General features: G+C 37.7%; 1 protein-coding gene across 4 annotated transcripts in view; it reads left to right on the top strand.

Annotated features, from left to right (window-relative positions):
- Nucleotides 1-19502, top strand: part of PIK3C3 (phosphatidylinositol 3-kinase catalytic subunit type 3) — a 199007-nt gene that overhangs the window by 82715 nt on the left and 96790 nt on the right. For all 4 annotated transcript variants that reach the window (XR_011966213.1, XM_072605264.1, XM_072605266.1 and 1 more), the window contains 5 exons: nucleotides 2775-2891; nucleotides 5228-5359; nucleotides 14404-14532; nucleotides 15272-15341; nucleotides 17528-17592. Coding sequence is in view for 3 of the 4 variants with exons in the window: in XM_072605264.1 (XP_072461365.1) it covers nucleotides 2775-2891; nucleotides 5228-5359; nucleotides 14404-14532; nucleotides 15272-15341; nucleotides 17528-17592 (513 nt within the window). In the remaining variant the exon portion in view is untranslated. The remainder of the gene's footprint in view (nucleotides 1-2774; nucleotides 2892-5227; nucleotides 5360-14403; nucleotides 14533-15271; nucleotides 15342-17527; nucleotides 17593-19502) is intronic.

The raw sequence follows: 19502 nt of genomic DNA, 5'->3' as shown, positions 1-19502 counted from the left end.
TTTGAATCAAGATAATTAATCTTTTTTCAATTCAGCTTTGTGTTGAAGTTTATGCCTATTAGAAGAATAAATAAAGATCACCTAAGCTTCTAAAGAAGCCTTCATTACTTTTTTTTTTTTATTAATTTATTTAACTTTTAACATTCATTTTCACAAAATTTTGGGTTCCACATTTTCTCCCCTTTTGTCCCCTCCTCCCACCCCAAAACACCGAGCGTTCTAATTGCCCCTGTCTGCCAATCTGCCCTCCCTCCCTCCCCACCCCTTCCCTTTGGAAGGCAAGCAATTCAATATAGGCCAGATCTGTGTAGTTTTGCAAATGACTTCCATAATAATAGTGTTGTGTAAGAACTAATTATATTTCCCTCCATCCTATCCTGTCCCCCATTACTTCTGTTCTCTCTTTTGATCCTGACCCTCCCCATGAGTGTTGACCTCAAATTGCTCCCTCCTCCCCGTGCCCTCCCTTCCATCATCCCCCCCACCCTGCTTATCCCCTTCTCCCCCACTTTCCTGTATTGTAAGATAGGTTTTCATACCAAAATGACTGTGCATTTTATTTCTTCCTTTAGTCGAATGTGATGAGAGTAAACTTCATGTTTTTCTCTCACCTCCCCTCTTTTTCCCTTCACTAAAAAGTCTTTTGCTTGCCTCTTTTATGAGAGATAATTTGCCCCGTTCCATTTCTCCCTTTCTCCTCCCAATATATTTCTCTCTCACTGCTTGATTTCATTTTTTTTTTTAAGATATGATCCCCTCCTCTTCAGTTCACTCTGTGCACTCTGTCTCTATGTGTGCGTGCGTGTGCGTGTGCATGTGTGTGTGTGTTATCCCACCCTGTACCCAGATGCTGAATAGTTTCAAGAGTTACAAATATTGTCTTTCCATGTAGGAATGCAAACAGTTCAACTTTTGTAAAGTCCCTTATGACTTCTCTTTGCTATTTACTTTTTCATGCTTCTCTTCATTCTTGTGTTTGAAAGTCAAATTTTCTTTTCAGCTCTGGTCTTTTCATCAAGAATGCTTGAAAGTCCTCTATTTCATTGAAAGACCAATTTTTCCCCTGAAGTATTATATTCAGTTTTGCTGGGTAGGTGATTCTTGGTTTTAGTCCTAGTTCCTTTGACTTCTGGAATATCCTATTCCACGCCCTTCGATCCCTTAATGTCGAAGCTGCTAGATCTTGTGTTATCCTGATTGTATTTCCACAATACTTGAATTGTTTCTTTCTAGCTGCTTGCAATATTTTCTCCTTGATCTGGGAACTCTGGAATTTGGCCACAATGTTCCTAGGAGTTTCTCTTTTTGGATCTCTTTCAGGCGGTGATCTGTGGATTCCTTGAATACTTATTTTGCTCTCTGGTTCTAGAATATCAGGGCAGTTTTCCTTGATAATTTCATGAAAGATGATGTCTAGGCTTTTTTTTTGATCCTGTCTTTCAGGTATGCCCATAATTTTTAAATTGTCTCTCCTGGATCTATTCTCCAGGTCAGTTGTTTTTCCAATGAGATATTTCACATTCTCTTCCATTTTTTCATTCTTTTGGTTTTGTTTTGTGATTTCTTGGTTTCTCATAAAGTCATTAGCCTCCATCTGTTCCATTCTAATTTTGAAAGAACTATTTTCTTCAGTGAGCTTTTGAATCTCCTTTTCCATCTGGCTAATTCTGCTTTTGAAAGCATTCTTCTCCTCATTGGCTTCTTGAACTTCTTTTGCCAATTGAGTTAGCCTATTTTTCAAGGTATTATTTTCTTCAGCATTTTTTTGGGTCTCCTTTAGCAGGGAGCTGATCTGTTGTTCATGCTTTGCCTGCATGTCTCTCATTTCTCTTCCCAGCTTTTCTTCCACCTCTCTAACTTGATTTTCTATGAGCCCTTCTATGGCCTGAGCCCATTGAGTGGGCTGGGATATAGAGGCCTTGACTTCTGTGTCTTTGCCTGATGGTAAGCATTGTTCTTCCTCATCAGAAAGGAAGGGAGGAAATGCCTGTTCCCCAAGAAAGTAACCTTCTTTTCCCTTTTCTGGGCATTTTCCTAGCCAGTGATTTGACTTCTGAATATTCTCTTCACACCCACTTCGCCTCCGCATCCTCCCAGCCAGCGCTTGGGGTTTGAGATTCAAATGCTGCTTGCCAGCCTCAGGGCTTTTGGCGGGGGCAGGGCTGCTATTCAGTATGTGATTAAGTTCAGGTGCTCAGGTCGGGGCAGGGCCGCCTCATGGGCTCAGTTTCCTCAGGGGGTTTATGCAGAGACCTTCAACAATGGATCCGGGCTTCTGCCTGCTTGGGGAGCCCGAGTCTGCTCCCGTCTCTGCTGTTGCCTCCCGAGGGGGCCTGAGTTATGGGGGCACCCCACTCCCCTCTCGACCCGCCAAAGAGACCCTCTCACCGACCCCTGTCACCTGTGGGTGGAGGGACCCGTGTGGCCACTGGAGATTCCGTCCCTGAAGCCCGCTCGGATCTTTTCCTCTTGGTGCCGCAGGAGCGGCAGGGCTGTACTCAGCTCCCAGTGCCTGCGCCCAGTCTGCGGCGCGAAGGACCTTTTGCAAGAGGTTTGCAGGTCTCTCTGGAACAGAAATCTCCCTCGCTCCAATGTTCTGTGGCCTCTGGGTGCAGAATTCGCTGTGAGTTACCTTTTTGTAGATGTTCTATGGGTTGTGGGTTCGGAGCTATGTGTATGTGCATCTTTCTACTCCACCATCTTGGCTCCACCCCCCGAAACCTTCATTACTATGGTATAGAAAAGTAATTTTCCCTTACTTTTAATCCCCTCAGGGTGATAAATCTGTTAGAGTCATGCGTTCTTTGCTGGCTGCACAACAGACATTTGTAGATCGACTGGTTTGTGTAATGAAGGCAGTGCAACGTGAAAGTGGAAATCGTAAGAAAAAGGTAAGCCTTTTGTTTAGCTTTTCTGCTTCTAATTGAGGACCCATTATGGCAAAGAACTAAGTTTTATCTATTATCTCCTTAGGCTTCTTTATGTTTTAAAAGTAAAATATCATAGTTTAGAATGATAAAATTTCAGAACTAGACATGATCTTAGGATATCCAAAGTCAAACCACCTTGTTTTGTAGATGAGGAAATTTAGGCTGAGATAGATTGAGTGACTTACTGGAGGTTATACAAGTTAGTAGCAAATTGAGACTAAAAATGGAGTCTCTTTACTTATGATCCAATTTCACTTTGTATCATATTGTTTCTACTTGAGGCGTACTTGTCAATGGGATTTTTTTTTCTATTTCACCTCTGAAAATTACATTTTGCAAACATTATTTGATTTTAATTACATACTTTTCAATGAGAATTTTTTTCTATTTCATTCTGGGAATTACATTTTGCAAACATTATTTGACTTTAATTGCATAGGAAATTTTTGGTAGTGTGTTATTGAGCTACTTTTTCTTAGTTTGATTTATGTGTGATGATATTACTTTTTTGTCACTTTGAAAATAATTATTCTTAAGCTTATTCATTATGTGACTTTCCATGTTACCTAGCAATCAAAAGAAATGAGTATTATTTTTGAGCTCTTGAGCAGTGCTATCAGCTATCATTTATTTAACTTCTTTCATCAGTGATATGGGTTTGACATTCTCCTTATCTAAAAATGAAATTGGAAAGAGGACACAAATAACATAGGGGCAGGGAGAAGATGAATAAGGTTACAGGGACAGATAGCTAAGGGGTCAGGGATAAGTCACATAGTAACAGTATAATCCCATAGAATGCACAGAAGCAGCATGACAACATTCTCAATCCTGTGCCATTTAAGAGTCCAAGACATGACTTGAAATGAATTCCAAAAGGAAATTTTTGGCAAGTTGCTTTCCAGATCCTTTGAAATAGAAATTTAATTCTTTAACTTGGGCCTCAATATCACCCTGATTATATCTTCAAGTTTAATAAGATGAACTTCATTTCATTTTTTCTTACAGAAATTTTTGTTGATATCAAGGAATTTTTCCTTCCTTTTACAGCATATTGAGAGATAATCAGTCAGTATCTTATAAACCATGTTTCTCGGTAACTATTATCTTAAGTCTTTGAGCTCTTAAGAGACTTAAGCCACGTGAGTGGCTCTGAAGTTAGTGAACAAGTATGATATACCTTTCTCCTTTCCTCCTTCCATCCTTCCTCTCCCTCTATCCACAAAGGGAATCACACCCTTAACCTGCAGTTGCTCTGGCCAAAGGAATATAAATTTTGATCACTGAAGCCTTACATTCTGTCTCAAAGTTTGTGGGCTGTATTTCTTTTAAGGAAAGTAGGAAAGCCAAAATCACTCGGCTCTCATTGATCGTCCAACAATAAGTCCCAGCTCAAGCCTCACTTGGTCGTTGTTTGGACTAGGATAGGCACCCTAATGTAGAATAGCTCAGAGTGAGTGCAAGTAGCAATTCTTTCTGTTTTGATCTGAAACCCCAGGGGTCTTCCTGTCCCAGATTGATAGTTTTTTTGTTTTTTTTTTGACTGGGTAAAAGAGGCCACTTTTTTCTGTATTTCTTACCTAGACTTATTCATTGCATGGACATTGCCTCTATCAAACTGAGACCTAAGAAAGACCCCAGTTTAAAAAGGCCAAAGTCTCCCACTATATTTGGAGCCACCTCCAGTTGTCCTGATATTTATCTTTCCACTGAACCCAGACGGCTGTGGAGCATATGAGGCTGGTGACTTTGCACAGCCCTACCTTACTTCAATCCAATTCACTTGTAAATCACGATATCACCTTCCTGATGTCATTGGTCCTCTGAGAGTAAAGGATAGACAACACATGTTCCATACTCCATATGTGTATGCTTATATACATATTCATTCTGCCTCTTTTTGTTGTTTTGTATGTTTTGTTGTTTTTGTGTATTGTTCAGTCATTTCAGTCATGTCCAATTCTTTGTGACCCCATTTGTAGTTTTCTTGGTAGAGATACTGGGAGGGATTTGCCATTTCCTTCTCTAGCTCATTTTGCCGATGAGGAAACCTAGGCAAGCAGAGTTAAGTGACAGCTAGTAAGTGTCTGAGGTCAGATTTGAACTGATCTTTCTGACTTTAGTCTTAAGGCTCTATGCACTGTACTACCTAGCTGTTTTTGAATATTTTTCTGCAAAATAGAATGCCTCATGGCTAATTGTGAAGAGGTAATAACACTTCTTTTAATATTTTTACCATTTGTTGTTTATTTATTTTATTTTAATCTAATTAAACTTTTATTGGTTTGTTCCCCTAGAATGAAAGGCTACAGGCATTGCTGGGAGATAATGAAAAGATGAATTTATCAGATGTGGAACTCATCCCGTTGCCATTAGAACCGCAGGTGAAAATTAAAGGAATAATCCCAGAGACAGCTACACTATTTAAGGTAATGATAGATGTATGGACCTTAATTTGTATCACATGAAACTAATTTAGTTCTCCAAAGTTTTGGAAAAAGACTACAATTTAATAATTTGGTTAATAATAATTATTCAGTTGTTAATAATTTGATAACATAATTTAACAAAGTATAGTTAAAAAAAGAGGAGAAACTTTAATTATCCCTATGCTTTACTGTTTATTTCTCTTTGTCATGTCTCTGCATTAATATTTTTAGTATGTGAAATATCTTTTTATATCCTTGTTTTCTTTTTCTATTTATCATTTAAAAATTTTTTTCAAAATTTATTAAGTTATTTGTTTTCAGTTTTCAACAGTCACTTCCATAAATTCCAGATTTTCTTCCCCTCTATCCCCAAGCTGACATGCAATCATATATGGGTTCTACATATATATTCCTGTTAAACACATTTTCACATTAGTCATGTTGCATAGATGAATTAAAATGAATGGGAGAAACCATGAGAAAAACAAATCATAACAAAGGAGAAAATAGTTGCTTCATTCTGCATTCTAACTTCATAGTTCTTTCTCTGGATGTGGATGGCATTTTGTATCATGAGTCCTTTGGAAATGTTTTGAGTCCTTACATTGCTGGAAAGGGCAAAGTCTATGAAAACAGTGCTCGCCCACTGTGGCTTTATGTCCTTGTTTTCTTATTTAAAAATCTTAAATGCGAGCCAAGATGGTGGAGTAGAAGGATACACATATGCTAGCTCCGAACCCATAGCCCATAAAATACCTGTAAAGAAGAACTCCCAACAAATTCGGGAGCAGCAGAAGCCACAGAACAACAGAGTGGAGGAGATTTCTGTTCCAGAGAGACCTGAAAAACCCACGCAAAAGGTCCATCGCACCTGGGACCCAGAGCAGAGCCCAGCCCTGCCTTGGCTACGCACGGCACCAAGGGGAGCAGACCCAAGCATGCTTCAGGGACAGAATCTCCAGCGCAGGTCCCTCCACCCAGAGGTCAGTGAGAGGGTCTTTTCAGCTTGCCGAGGGGATGGGGGTGTCCCTATAACTCAGGCCCCCTTGGGAGGCAGCAGTGGAGGCAGCAGCAGACAAGGGCTCCCAAAGCAGGCAGGAGCATGGATCCATTGTTGAAGGTCTCTGCATAAACCCCCTGAGGGAACTGAGCCCTTTGTGGTGGCTCTGCCCCAACCTGAGCACCTGAACTTAATCTCACACTGAATAGCAGCCCCACCCCCGCCAAAAGCCCTGAGGTTGGGAAACAGCATTTGAATCTCAGACCCCAAACACTAACTGGGCGGATCTGGAAGCAAGGTGGGTGTGGAGAGGACACTCAGAAGTCAAGTAACTGCATGGGAAAATGCCCAGAAAAGGGAGAAAAAAAAATAAGACCATAGAAGGTTACTTTCTTGGTGAACAGATATCTCCTCCCATCCTTTCTGATGAGAAAGAACAATGCTTACTATCAGTGAAAGACATAGAAATCAAGGCTTCTGTTTCCCAAACATCCAAAGTAAATATTCAGTGGGCTCAGGCCATGGAAGAGCTCAAAAAGGATTTTGAAAATCAAGTTAGAGAGGTGGAGGAAAAACTGAGAAGAGAAATGAGAGAGGTGCAAGAAAAACATGAAAAGCAGGTCAACACCTTGCTAAAGGAGACCCATAAAAATGCTGAAGAAAATAACACCTTGAAAAATAGGCTAACTCAACTGGCAAAAGAGGTTCAAAAAGCCAATGAGGGGAAGAATGCTTTAAAAGACAGAATTAGCCAAATGGAAAAGGAGGTTCAAAAGCTCACTGAAGAAAATAGTTCTTTCAAAATTAGAATGGATCAGATGGAGGCTAATGACTTTATGAGAAACCAAGAAATCACAAAACAAAACCAAAAGAATGAAAAAATGGAAGAGAATGTGAAATATCTCATTGGAAAAACAACTGACCTGGAAAATAGATCCAGGAGAGACAATTTAAAAATTATGGGACTACCTGAAAGCCATGATCAAAAAAAGAGCCTAGACATCATCTTTCATGACATTATCAAGGAAAACTGCCCTGATATTCTAGAACCAGAGGGCAAAATAAGTATTCAAGGAATCCACCGATCACTGCCTGAAAGAGATCCAAAAAGAGAAACTCCTAGGAACATTTTGGACAGATTCCAGAGTTCCCTGGTGAAGGAGAAAATATTGCAGGCAGCTAGAAAGAAACAATTCCAGTATTGTGGAAATACAATCAGGATAACACAAGATCAGCAGCTTCTACATTAAGGGGTCGAAGGGCGTGGAATAGGATATTCCAGAAGTCAAAGGAACTAGGACTGAAACCAAGAATCACCTACCCAGCAAAACTGAATATAATACTTCAGGGGAAAAATTGGTCTTTCAATGAAATAGAGGACTTTCAAGCATTCTTGATGAAAAGACCAGAGCTGAAAAGAAAATTTGACTTTCAAACACAAGAATGAAGAGAAGCATGAAAAGGTAAACAGCAAAGAGAAGTCTTAAGGGACTTACTAAAGTTGAACTGTTTACATTCCTACATGGAAAGACAATATTTGAAACTCTTGAAACTTTTCAGTATCTGGGTAGTGGGATCACACACACACACACACACACACACACACACACACACACACACACACACTGAATTGAATAGGATGGGATCATATCTTTAAAGAAGTGAAATTAAGCGGTGAGAAATATATTGGGAGAAGAAAGGGAGAAATAGAATGGGGCAAATTATCTCTCAAAAGAGGCAAGCAAAAAACTTTTTAGTGGAGGGAAAAAGAGGGGAGGTGAGAGAAAAACATAAAGTTTACTCTCGTCACATTCGACTAAAGGAAGGAATAAAATGCACAGTCATTTTGGTATGAAAACCTATCTTACAATACAGGAAAGTGGGGGAGAAGGGGATAAGCAGGGTGGGGGGGATGATGGAAGGGAGGGCACGGGGAGGAGGGAGCAATTTGAAGTCAACACTCTTGGAGAGGGACAGGATCAAAAGAGAGAATAGAAGCAATGCGGGGCAGGATAGAATCGAGGGAAATATAGTTAGTCTTACACAACACGACTATCATGGAAGTCATTTGCAAAACTACACAGATATGGCCTATATTGAATTGCTTGCCTTCCAAAGTGAATGGGTGGGGAGGGAGGGATGAAGAGATGTTGGAACTCAAAGTTTTAGGAACAACTGTCGAGTTCTGTTCTTGCTACTAGGAAATAAGAAATACAGGTAAAGGGGTATAGAAAGTTATCTGGCCCTACAGGACAAAAGAGAATATGGGGACAAGGGAAGGGAGGGATGATAGAAGAGAGGACAGATTGGTGATAGGAGCAGTTAGAATGTTTGGTGTTTTGGGGTGGGGGGAGAGGACCAATGGGAAGAAAATTTGGAACCCAAAATGTTGTGAAAATGAATGTTAAAAGTTAAATAAATAAATTTAAAAAAAAATCTTAAATGCCCAGAGCCAGTTAATAATGAAAGCCATACTTGCCTCTGTAATGCAGGGCATTAAAAATTTTAAATTTTCAGAAACTTGCACATTATACATTCAGTGTATGTCTTTAAATGGGTGAATGTGAGTCCCACTTGGCCATTTTAATATCATCCTATCTCCAGACTTGGTTTGTGAATTCTGGGTCATGCCTTGTATTTTGAATGGCAATTCCCTTTAGTCTTAATGCTCCCAGCTATTTGGCTGGTTGCAAATTGACTTGATATTGGAAAGCTGGCTTCGTAAATGGATGCAGATTGCAGCCTGCTATCTATCACGGTGTTGCATGTCAGCATACTATCATATGACAGCCTCTAGGATGTGTGATGCAAAGGAGGCAGGATTGAATTAGTCTAGATTCAGGATTTAGTGGATATTGAGACTAGAGCAAGTCTAGAAAAGGACATAATAAAGCACAAAGCATTCACAGGGAAACCAAGAGTGATTTAAACAACTTAAAAGTAATCTATAAAAGACAAACTTACTTTCTTTTGTTGAAACACATTTAACATGGAAATATTTTTGTAGAAGCACAGAACTTAAGTGTTAAAAGGAACTTTGGCAGAAGGAATCCCCATACAACACACTTCCAGTCAGGAACAATTCTCTGTTCCTTGTTCTGCCATCTGCTTAAATATTTCAAGAAGACACTTCCTACCTCTCAGGGGAAGCCATTATTTTTATTTTTCTATAGCTCTAATTGTTAGGAAATTTGTCTTGCCTAACATGAAATGTAAATTTACCTCCTTTCAACTTCTTCCCATTGTTCCTTGTTCTGCATTCTGGGTCCAAAAAGAATTCTAATCTGCCCTCTACATGACAGCTTTTCATGTACATAAAGACAATTATCATGTCCCTTCTGAGTCTTTTGGCAAGTTCAGTATGCCCAATATTTTTTTTAAACTATTCTTTGTATAACTCAAGGTTCTTCATAATGTGTATTGTTTTCTTTTGGACAGTCTCCAGCTGATCATTGTCATTCTTAAAGCGTCATATACAGAAATAAATACGGTACTCAAGATGAAGTATGGTGAGGACAGACTATAGTGTAAATATCACCTCCCTATTTTGGAGAGCTTTTCCTTGCTTAATAAAGAATGAGATCTCATTAGCTTCTTTCACTGTCACATCATAACACTGACACTGATATATGCTGAGCTTGTAGTCTACTAATACCCTCAGATCTTTTTTCAGAATTGCTGTCCAATTTTTCTCTCCCCCATTTTGTATTTGTGACATTGATTTTTTTTTTATACTCAAGTATAAGACTTTATCCTTATTGAATTTCATTTTATTAGATTCAACTCAAGTCTCTAGCCTGTCAAGATCCTTTTGGCTTTAAATCTGTTATCCCATTCAGCTTTTCATTTTATGTATATTTGATGTGTGTTCTATCTATTCCTTTATTCAAGTCATTAAAAATGACACGGAACCAAGCACAGATGCATGGGATACCCCACTGGAGACTCCCTGCCTTGTGGACATTAAGCCATTAATAGTTACTCTTTGTGTCCCATAATCCCTCCATTTCTGAATCGAATTATTCTTATTTAGTCCCTATCTCTCAACTTTTCTCTCCAACAGTAGTATGAAAATTGAATTTATTGAGGCTATAGTGCATACAATGTAATTATAGTAATAGTTCACATTCATATAGTGTTTTAAAATGTATGAAGCACTTTATATAGTCTTCTCATTTGATTCTCACTACAGCTCTATTATGTAGGTGTTATGATTATCACTGTTATAGGTGAGAAGGATCAAGATGGTTCACTGGATAAAGTGCTGTGCCTGAAATCAGGAAGACCTAAGTTCAGGTTCTGGTCTGAGACATTTACTAACTTTGTGACTTTGTCAAGTCACTTAGCCTCTGTCTTCCTCAGTTTCTTCAACAGTGAAAAGAGGATAACGACAACACTAACCTGCAAGGATTGTTGTGAATCTCATATGAAATAATATTTGTAAAGCGCTTAGCACTTTAAGTAGATGCTATATAAATGCTGTGATGATGATGATGATGACGATGATGACGACGATGACGACAACGATGACAGTGATAGTGATGACAACAACTTACCCAGAGTCATGCGACTAATAAGTACCTGAGTCAGGATTTGAACTCAAGTCTTCCCAGTTCATAAGTCCAGCACTCTGTCCAGTGTGCCATGTTTCTCTCCTATGCTAGGTGCTGAAGCAGTGCTTTTCTAAGTGCTTATTGGATTAAGAAACTTATACTCCCAGACCTACAGTTTTGGTTGCCAGTGAGAAATTTAGTCTAGATCAGTTCTGTACAACTTTTGGCCCACAGGGAGGTCTGCAAAAGGGTTTCTTCTACATGCGAAGGATATTTTGCTTTACTTTTTTTGTGGGCAGACCAAAATCCTTTGGCATGCCTCAGGTGGCCAGAGGGCTGTAAGTGCACCGCAGATCACAAGTTGTGCTGGCCTGATCTAGAGGGATACAGCTATTATCAAGAGTAGTAAGTGGCTGTTGTGAGTTTGATATCTCTCAAAAATAATTTTTGCAGCTAGGTGGCACAGTGAATAGGGTACTGGGCCTGGAGTGAGGAAGACACCTTTTCCTATGTTCAAATCCAGCCTCAGATGCTTACTAGTTATGTGACTCTGGGCAGGCTACTTAACCCTGTTTGCCTAAAACCTCAAAGGGTGTGAAGAAGAGTGGGATGTTACTAAAACAACTGAACAACAACAAACTCATTCTTCCTTAGTTCTCCAGATAATGAACAATGCTCTCATGCTTTTCCAGTCAGCAGTGGAGCTAAATAAGTGTGTGCTTGCTCTCATGCAGGATATTTTTAGTCATGTCAAATGCTTTCAATGAGGATGAACATAGCATTAAGGTCAGCTATTGCACTGATGTTACATTCTTCAACTTGAACAGGATATAAGCCAAGACTAAAGTGGAGGCATTGTTGGTGCATAATTTTCTGTTTGCAGATAATTGTGCACTCAGTCTCTGAAGCTGAGATGCAAGAGTATGGATCAATTCTCTGCTGCTTGTGCTAATTCTGGCTTAATAATTAACACCAAGAAAACACAGGTGCACCATAAGCCACCACTGTACCATCAGCCACTGCCACACCATCCATATGTGTAACCATTGGTTACAGCAAATGGAGAAGTTTTGAATGCTTTGGATAAGTTCACTTACTTTGGTAGTGTACTTTCCAGGAATATACACATTGATAATAAGATTGACACATGCATTGCTCAGTGTTTGTGGGAAGCTCCGAAGGAAAGTATGGGAGAGGAAAGGTATTAGACTGACTACCAAAAGGTATTAGACTGACTACCAAACTGAAGGTGTACAGAGTTGTTGTGCTGACCTCATTGTTGTATGCCTGTGAAACATGGACAGTATATAGGCACCATGCCAGGAAATTGAATCGCTTCCATCTGAACTGTCTTAGGAAGATTCTGAAGATTAACTGGCAGGATAAAGTACCACTGAGGTCCTTTCTTGAACTGAACTGCCAAGCATTCAGACTCTGCTTCAGAGAGCACAACACTGATGGGCTGACCACATTTTTCGAATGCAAAACGTATGCTTACCAAAAAGACTATTTTATGGAGTGTTCACATGGTGATCGGAAGAAGCACTACAAGGACACTCTCAAGGTCTCAAGAAATTTGGAATTGATTGTGACATGGGAGACACTGGCACAGGACCACTCAGCATGGTGCACCCACATTGGAGACGGTTGTATGCTGTTTGAGCAAAGCAGAATTGAAATAGTTCCCCCAAAAATGCAAGATATGCAGATTTAGAGAATCCACCCCAAATGTTCACATGGACTGTTTGTACCTGACCTGTGGTAGAGCATTCTGATCAAGCACAGTCAGGCACGCAGAAATTTGACTCTAGCATAGTGGTGTCATTTTGGTCCTCTTCAACAATGAAGGACAACAACTAACCAGAAGTTCTTAGACACTACAAATAAGGATGCCCCTAATTTGAGGGGAATAGATGAGTTAGATTTGGGCTTTGGGGGTAGTGAGTAGAGTTCCCACTAAGAAATTCCAACATGAGTTCAAAAATCTGGAACAGGGCTTAATTGTAAGAGGAGTAGCTTTTTTTTTGTTTTGGATTTGCAATTTTCTTTATAGAAAACAAAATAGCTGTATTGATGAGATATATTTAGAGCATTGTTCATTCTAATGATATTTACAGTTTCAAGCAAACACCTTTGAAGAAGGAGGGCAACTTCAGTTTTGCAATGAAGAAAGGAAACACATTGAAAGGCAGATTGACAAAGTTGACAGTAAACTTTCAACTGTGAAAGGAGAATATTTATTTATTCTTAATACAAAACCCCTGGAAACATTTAGCTGAAGAACTAGAGCTTCTTAATGTATCCAAGTCATTAAAATATAAATGGTTCAATGACATTTTGTCAGAAATTCATTTGGCAGGATCATAGACTAATATAGCTAATCTGTGTCACTTTCCTCCAGTTTTTTGATGTGTGAAATCATATTTCCTCTTGGGGAAATGTATTTTTATGATACTTGCACTTCACCTTCTGAGTATACTTTATTATTGGGGATCCCTAAAGCCTAAAAGATTCTGAATCTGACAGTTTCAGATCTTCGTAGAAAAGTGGCTTCTTTGTTATTAATTCAGCATATATTATGCCTATATTCCAAATACCTAAAAATTAGAATATACAGCAGATCCTATCAAAACCTCCTGAGACCCATAGCACTTTTATGCTTTGTGTGTTATTACCCATATAGATATTTTAAAGGCCCATGTAAGTCCAGAGTCATCTAGTTTAACTGCTCTTTTATTATCAATGATCAGATTTTTAGGTTTCAGATCTATGTAAAGAACTTATTCTTGAGTGACAAAAGACAGTGCTTTTTAAGATTTGGTATAAATAATTTGTAACAAGTGAAGAATCTATATATTGGCACAAGATATAGAATCCAAGTATTTCTTGAAATCCATGGAAAGTAATTTTAAAATGAAGTATATGCCAGCACTTTGCATGACTGTATCTTGAAGACTTCCCCTATCTTTAAAAAGGAAGACTCTGTATCTTCCCTTAATATTAGATTGCTCTTGTTAGGCATCACTTCAAAATTATGGATGCTGTCTCTGTAACCACCTGTAGTATTTTGTCCATTTCTTTCATCTATCTGACTTCTAACTCTAATAAAGAAGAAAATTATATCCATCAGGCATTATTTGCTCCTTAAAAAGCCATGTTGGTGCCTAATTGACTAACTAATGATAAGGTCTGTTATCTTCTTGGGATTCAGGAATCATCTGATCCAAATATACTTGCAGTTAGCATCCTTAAAAAAAAAAAGGAAACAAATTGCCCTTGTGAATTGTCATGAATTTCTGGAAGGTCCTCTCCTCTTTCTCAAAATCAGTGCTCAGCAGTGCCGTTTGCCAGTGTTTAAGTACCATTTGTCAGTCTCCAGGTTTTTTCAGTATTTTTGAATCATTTATTTCCATTTCATTCTTCCACTCTTTCTTTGTTTTTATTAGTCATTGATTCAGAGCCAAATTTGAGAAAAAAAATTCTTTTTTCAGAGTGCTCTTATGCCGGCCCAGTTGTTCTTTAAAACAGAAGATGGAGGTAAATATCCTGTTATATTTAAGCATGGAGATGATCTGCGCCAAGACCAACTTATTCTCCAAATCATTTCACTCATGGATAAGGTAACTGTAGCCATTTTGGAATATGGAGATTCATCTTTTAAAAAAAGCAAAAACAAAAACTAATATTTAGAACACAAGTTGAATTTGCAAATAAGATAATTTGTCATATTAAGATGAGATATCAGTTTAGCCATCTTTACTTAAGTGCTAAGTGGGAACATTTTTGTTATTTTTGTTCACATCAGAATAATTCTTGTATGGTCAATATAAAATCAAATTGCATATGTTCACTATGAAGAAGTGTTATAGTATCTTCTGAATTTTTCCTTTTGATGGTTCCTTTTGCTATCTTATCTCAATTTCCCAGACCTCATTTTCATTTTTATTTTTTTTGCATGGCCCATGCCTAGGTTTTCCTGTTTCTCTTCCCCATGCTCTAATCTTGTAAAGTTCCGTCTCTACTCCTTATTTCTAACATTCCTGCATTCCCTAAAGAGAATACTTATCTTGCTTTTCTCTTTCCTTTAAGTTACATAATAACCAAATTGAACCCTTTATAACCTCTCATGAATCCCTGTAGCTTACCTGAAACTCATTCTGAAATCAGATGTTTGATTGGGTAGAGGTCAGAACATTTAACACAGTTTTATATGGAAGATTAATTTTATTTTGATAATTATGATTGAGGCTTGCCTAAAGATGGCACATATATGAGGCTTTTCTGTTGCACATCAAATAAATGTAATTCATAAAATAATTCCTCCAGACTTGACTAATATATTTGTCCTTTACCTTGCAGTTGTTACGGAAAGAGAATCTGGATTTGAAGTTGACACCTTATAAGGTGTTAGCTACTAGCACAAAACATGGTAAGGTTATTTCACATTATGCTTATGATAGGGTTTACTATTATAATATTTGCTGAGTATATTTTATTTAAAAAGTAAAGCATTTAAAATATTGTTACATGATATATAGTCATTACCTTTTGAATGATTGAGGTTTAGATTTTTCTATATTCCCTGGAAATAAGTTCCATTCAACAAACATTTATTAAGCATCTACTATTATTAAGTGCTATGTTATACTGGAAAGAAGTCGATAAAAATGAAACACTTCCTCGGTTAAAGGAACTTTTCTTTTTACTTGGGGCCTATTAACATGTGTACACAAATAGGTAAATTCAAAGTAACTTGAGGAGAAAGGGAGAGAGTACTAATTAGAGAACCAGGAGGGCTTTTCATTGGAAATAACACCATAGAAGGCCTAGCAGGAAACTGAAGATCCTGAGAGAACACAATTAAGCAAGGAATTACATTATAGGAATTTAAAAAGGTTGCTCTGTACAGAGCCACTGAGGTGGCCAGTGGAATGATGAGTTCAGGAAATAGCAGGTAAGCCAGTTTGCTTGGAATGTTGACTATGTGAAGGAGAAGAATTTAAGATTGATACTGAATTTGATTTTGTTTGATACTGATTGATACCGGCAGCCAGGTGCAGAGGTTTTAAATGCCAGTTCTTAAGAACACAGAAGATACATATGCATGTAATTATAGGGAGACTTCTGACAACCTTTCCTTTCTCTCATTGCCTAGAAACCTTCAAGTTTTTTATACTAAAAAGAAAAGTAGCTATTTTTCATTTATATTATCCACACAGATGGGATTATCAGCATTTCAACACATATGCAAAACTTCATCTTTGTTAGTGGTATAACAAGGTTCATTTGAGGGAACAAAATATGTTATTCCTTACTACAAATGAAATGAAGACATTTCTAAAATGGAGATACTAATTTTAAATAGGAAGATAGGGAACTTTTCTCTCTTTGCTTCTACAAAAAAGAAATGTAACAAGGGATGTAGAGGGTTTGAGAAGAGACGGTTTGGTGTAGGGAATTTAATAGAGAGTTAATCCGGAAATAATAAAAAGTTAAACATTGAGGGACCTTAGTTAACTTGACACAGTAACCTGACTTTCTCTAGTAGCACAGATTAGGAACAGAAAAGTAAATGGTAGGAGTTGGGCAAGGGGGCAGGAATTAAGTGTCAGTAAGACAAGAGTACAAGGGATTCAGAGCTAGAGGATCTTCTTTATAAGGTCAAAGAGAGGAAAACAAAGCCAGAGTCAACAAAAAAGAACAGGTTGTGGAAAGACTATGGATCTTGGTGACAGGGGAAATTATATTTAGATATGTAGCTGAGGAAAAAATGAAAGGATAGGAGGTAATGATCTGAAATCATGGAGATAGTACAGTATTGAGGAGGGACCTTTTCTGTGGGTGACTGAGGTGGGGTGAAGATTTTTCCCTTAGAAATTGAAGAAGACTGATGAATCTGAGAGACCAGCACATGTTTGAGAGGACATTAGATGAATGGAGTAAACCTCAAAAAACTTAGGGGGAGAACTAAAACTCACTCAGAATTATTCAGCTAGGCACTATGATAAGTGCTTTAATAAAGCACTATGATAAGATACATAGACTGTGTGATGTAATTCTTTCTTGAAAAGGCTTACATTATTTTTTAAAATCTCAACATCACACACACTTAAAGACATTTTTATATGAATAGTAGAGCAGAAATAGAAGATTGTATACAAAAGTGCAGATCAGTGTTTGTGAACCTTGCTTTTCTTTTTAACTATATAAAAAAAAAGTCAACAGCTTTTGTCTTCCTGGTCTTTCTTCTGTTCTCTTATCTGTATTTAAAAACTTCCTCTCTGATTGTCCCCTCTCCTTCCTCTTTCATGGGAGTGGGGGAAAAGAAAGGAAAACAAAGCCCTTCTAACAGATGTGCATGGTCAGGTAAAGCAGATTCCCATATTGGCTGTGTCACATAGTGACCTTATTCTATCTCATATCCAAGTATTCTGATCTGGTTATTATTCTTTACACTGTGCCATGAAAATTCATCCTAAGAGTTTATCTTTTAGACTGCAGATTGCAGTCATAGTTGTATGTGCACTTAAGAGTACCTTATTGTATTTCTTGGCCAAATTTTTATTTCTGTTATTTAGTAGATGTCCATGTTTAATGTAATTCATATATTTACAGGCTTCATGCAGTTTATTCAGTCAGTTCCTGTTGCTGAAGTTCTTGATACCGAAGGAAGTATTCAGGTACAACGTCTCCTTCATTTGCTACCATTTCTTTGTAAAACATCTGATTAATAAAAAGATAAACACATCTCTAAGTTTTGTAGCCACTAAGCATGTGGATTGGAGTGTCTTGCTCATTTTAGGTCATTTCAGCCTTGTCGAACCTGCTAGAACTTACTTTTACTTTTCTGGCAGATCCTTCAAAAACTTAGATCATCCTTGCTTTGGGCTGGAGAGGAGTGCCGAAGGTTGGGCCAAGGACAGAGCTCAGTAAGCAGGACTTGAGGCCTAGGGCATCATTCTTTACACCTCAGAACTGGACTATGAGTATACTAATAAGCTGCAAAAAATAAAACAAAACAAAGTAAATATAAATTGAGTAAGCAAAAGAGAAAGAACTCAGCCATAGATAACTATTATGAGGATAGAGAAGATCTGAGTTCATATTCAGAGGAAGATAGTGGAACTCCTTTTTCAGAGAAAAATGTTAAATGGTCACAAGCCCAAAAAAAGTTCTTGAAAGAACTTAGAATTTTTTAAAAATCAGTTAAGAGAGATCACGGAAAAATTATAGGAAGAAAAAACAAGAGCAATCAAAAAAAACCGAGTTAAATTTGAAAAGCAAGTTAGCCAACTAGAAAAAGAGAATCAAAAACTTAATGAAAATAATTCCTTCAAAACTAGAATTTGGCAAGGTGAAGCTAAGAACATTATAAGACACCAAGAAATAATAAAATCATAAGAATGAAAAAATAGAATGTGAAACCACTCATCAGAAAAATGATTGTTATAGAGAACATATCGAGAGGAGTATAGGAAGAGTTAGACTACCTGAAAGTTATCATCATAAAAAGAATCCTGATACAAGAAATTATTAAGGAAAATTGCCCTGAAGTTCTAGAACAAAAAGATAAAGCACAAACAGAAAAAATTTATTGATCACCACTTGAAAGAGTTCCCAGGAGGAAAACTTACAGGAATATGATAGCCAAGTTTCAAAGCTCCCTTGTAAAGCAGAAAATATTGCAAGCAACAAGGCCAAAAAAAAAAAAAAAACAATTTAAATATTGTGGAGTGAAAATCAAGATTACACAAGACCTAGCAACTTCTGTGTTGAAGGACTATAGGTCTTGCACTATTTTGTAGAGCAAAAGAGCTGGGGTTATGGCCAAGGGTACCTTACCTAGCAAAGTTAGGTATAGTCCTGAATGAAAAAAAAATGGAAATTTAACAAACTGAAAAATTGCCGAGTATTTGTGACAAAGAGTAGAACTTAATGGAAAATTCAGCATGGAAGATCCAGAAGTATGAGGTAAACATTAAAGATCAATTATAAGGAACTCAGTAAGGTCAAATGTTTGCTTTTTACATTTGAAAATGTAGTCAGTATTCTTATGATTGTCATCGTTATTTGGATAGTTTGAAAGAAAGACTTGGGCTGAGTCGTGTTTGGTGGGGTGAGTCTAAAAAAATAAAACTGTAAGGAGAGATTAGCAGAAATAATTATTTCATACAAATGAGGCATGAAAGGAAGAATTGATACAGAAGAAACAAGTCAGAGTTGGGGGTTGGTAGTACTGGAATAATATTACCCTCTTCAGAAATATGTCAAAGAATGAACAACCTGTTCATTTAGAAAGGGGATACATGTCTTCTAAATTTAGAAAGAAATGTGGGCCAGGAGATAGGATAAGGGGTGGGAATTTAGGAGAGTGTGAAGATTAAGAACTGAGGGGAGGGAATAAGAAAGAAACTCTCAGAAAGACTGGCCAATTAATGTGGAGGTTATAATGATAATTTAAATTTGAGGATCTTTCCCATCCGTTAATTAATTAAGCCCATGTGACCTGCTTAAATCATGTGGAAGCCTAAGTCACATGTGGTGGGAGGAACTTGCTTAAGGGTGGAGCAGGAAGGGTAGAGCAGAGCTG

The sequence above is a fragment of the Notamacropus eugenii genome, chromosome 4 (assembly GCF_028372415.1).
Source record: "Notamacropus eugenii isolate mMacEug1 chromosome 4, mMacEug1.pri_v2, whole genome shotgun sequence".
NCBI classification, from domain to species: Eukaryota; Metazoa; Chordata; class Mammalia; order Diprotodontia; family Macropodidae; genus Notamacropus; species Notamacropus eugenii.
This window is presented reverse-complemented; position numbering and strand designations above follow the sequence as displayed.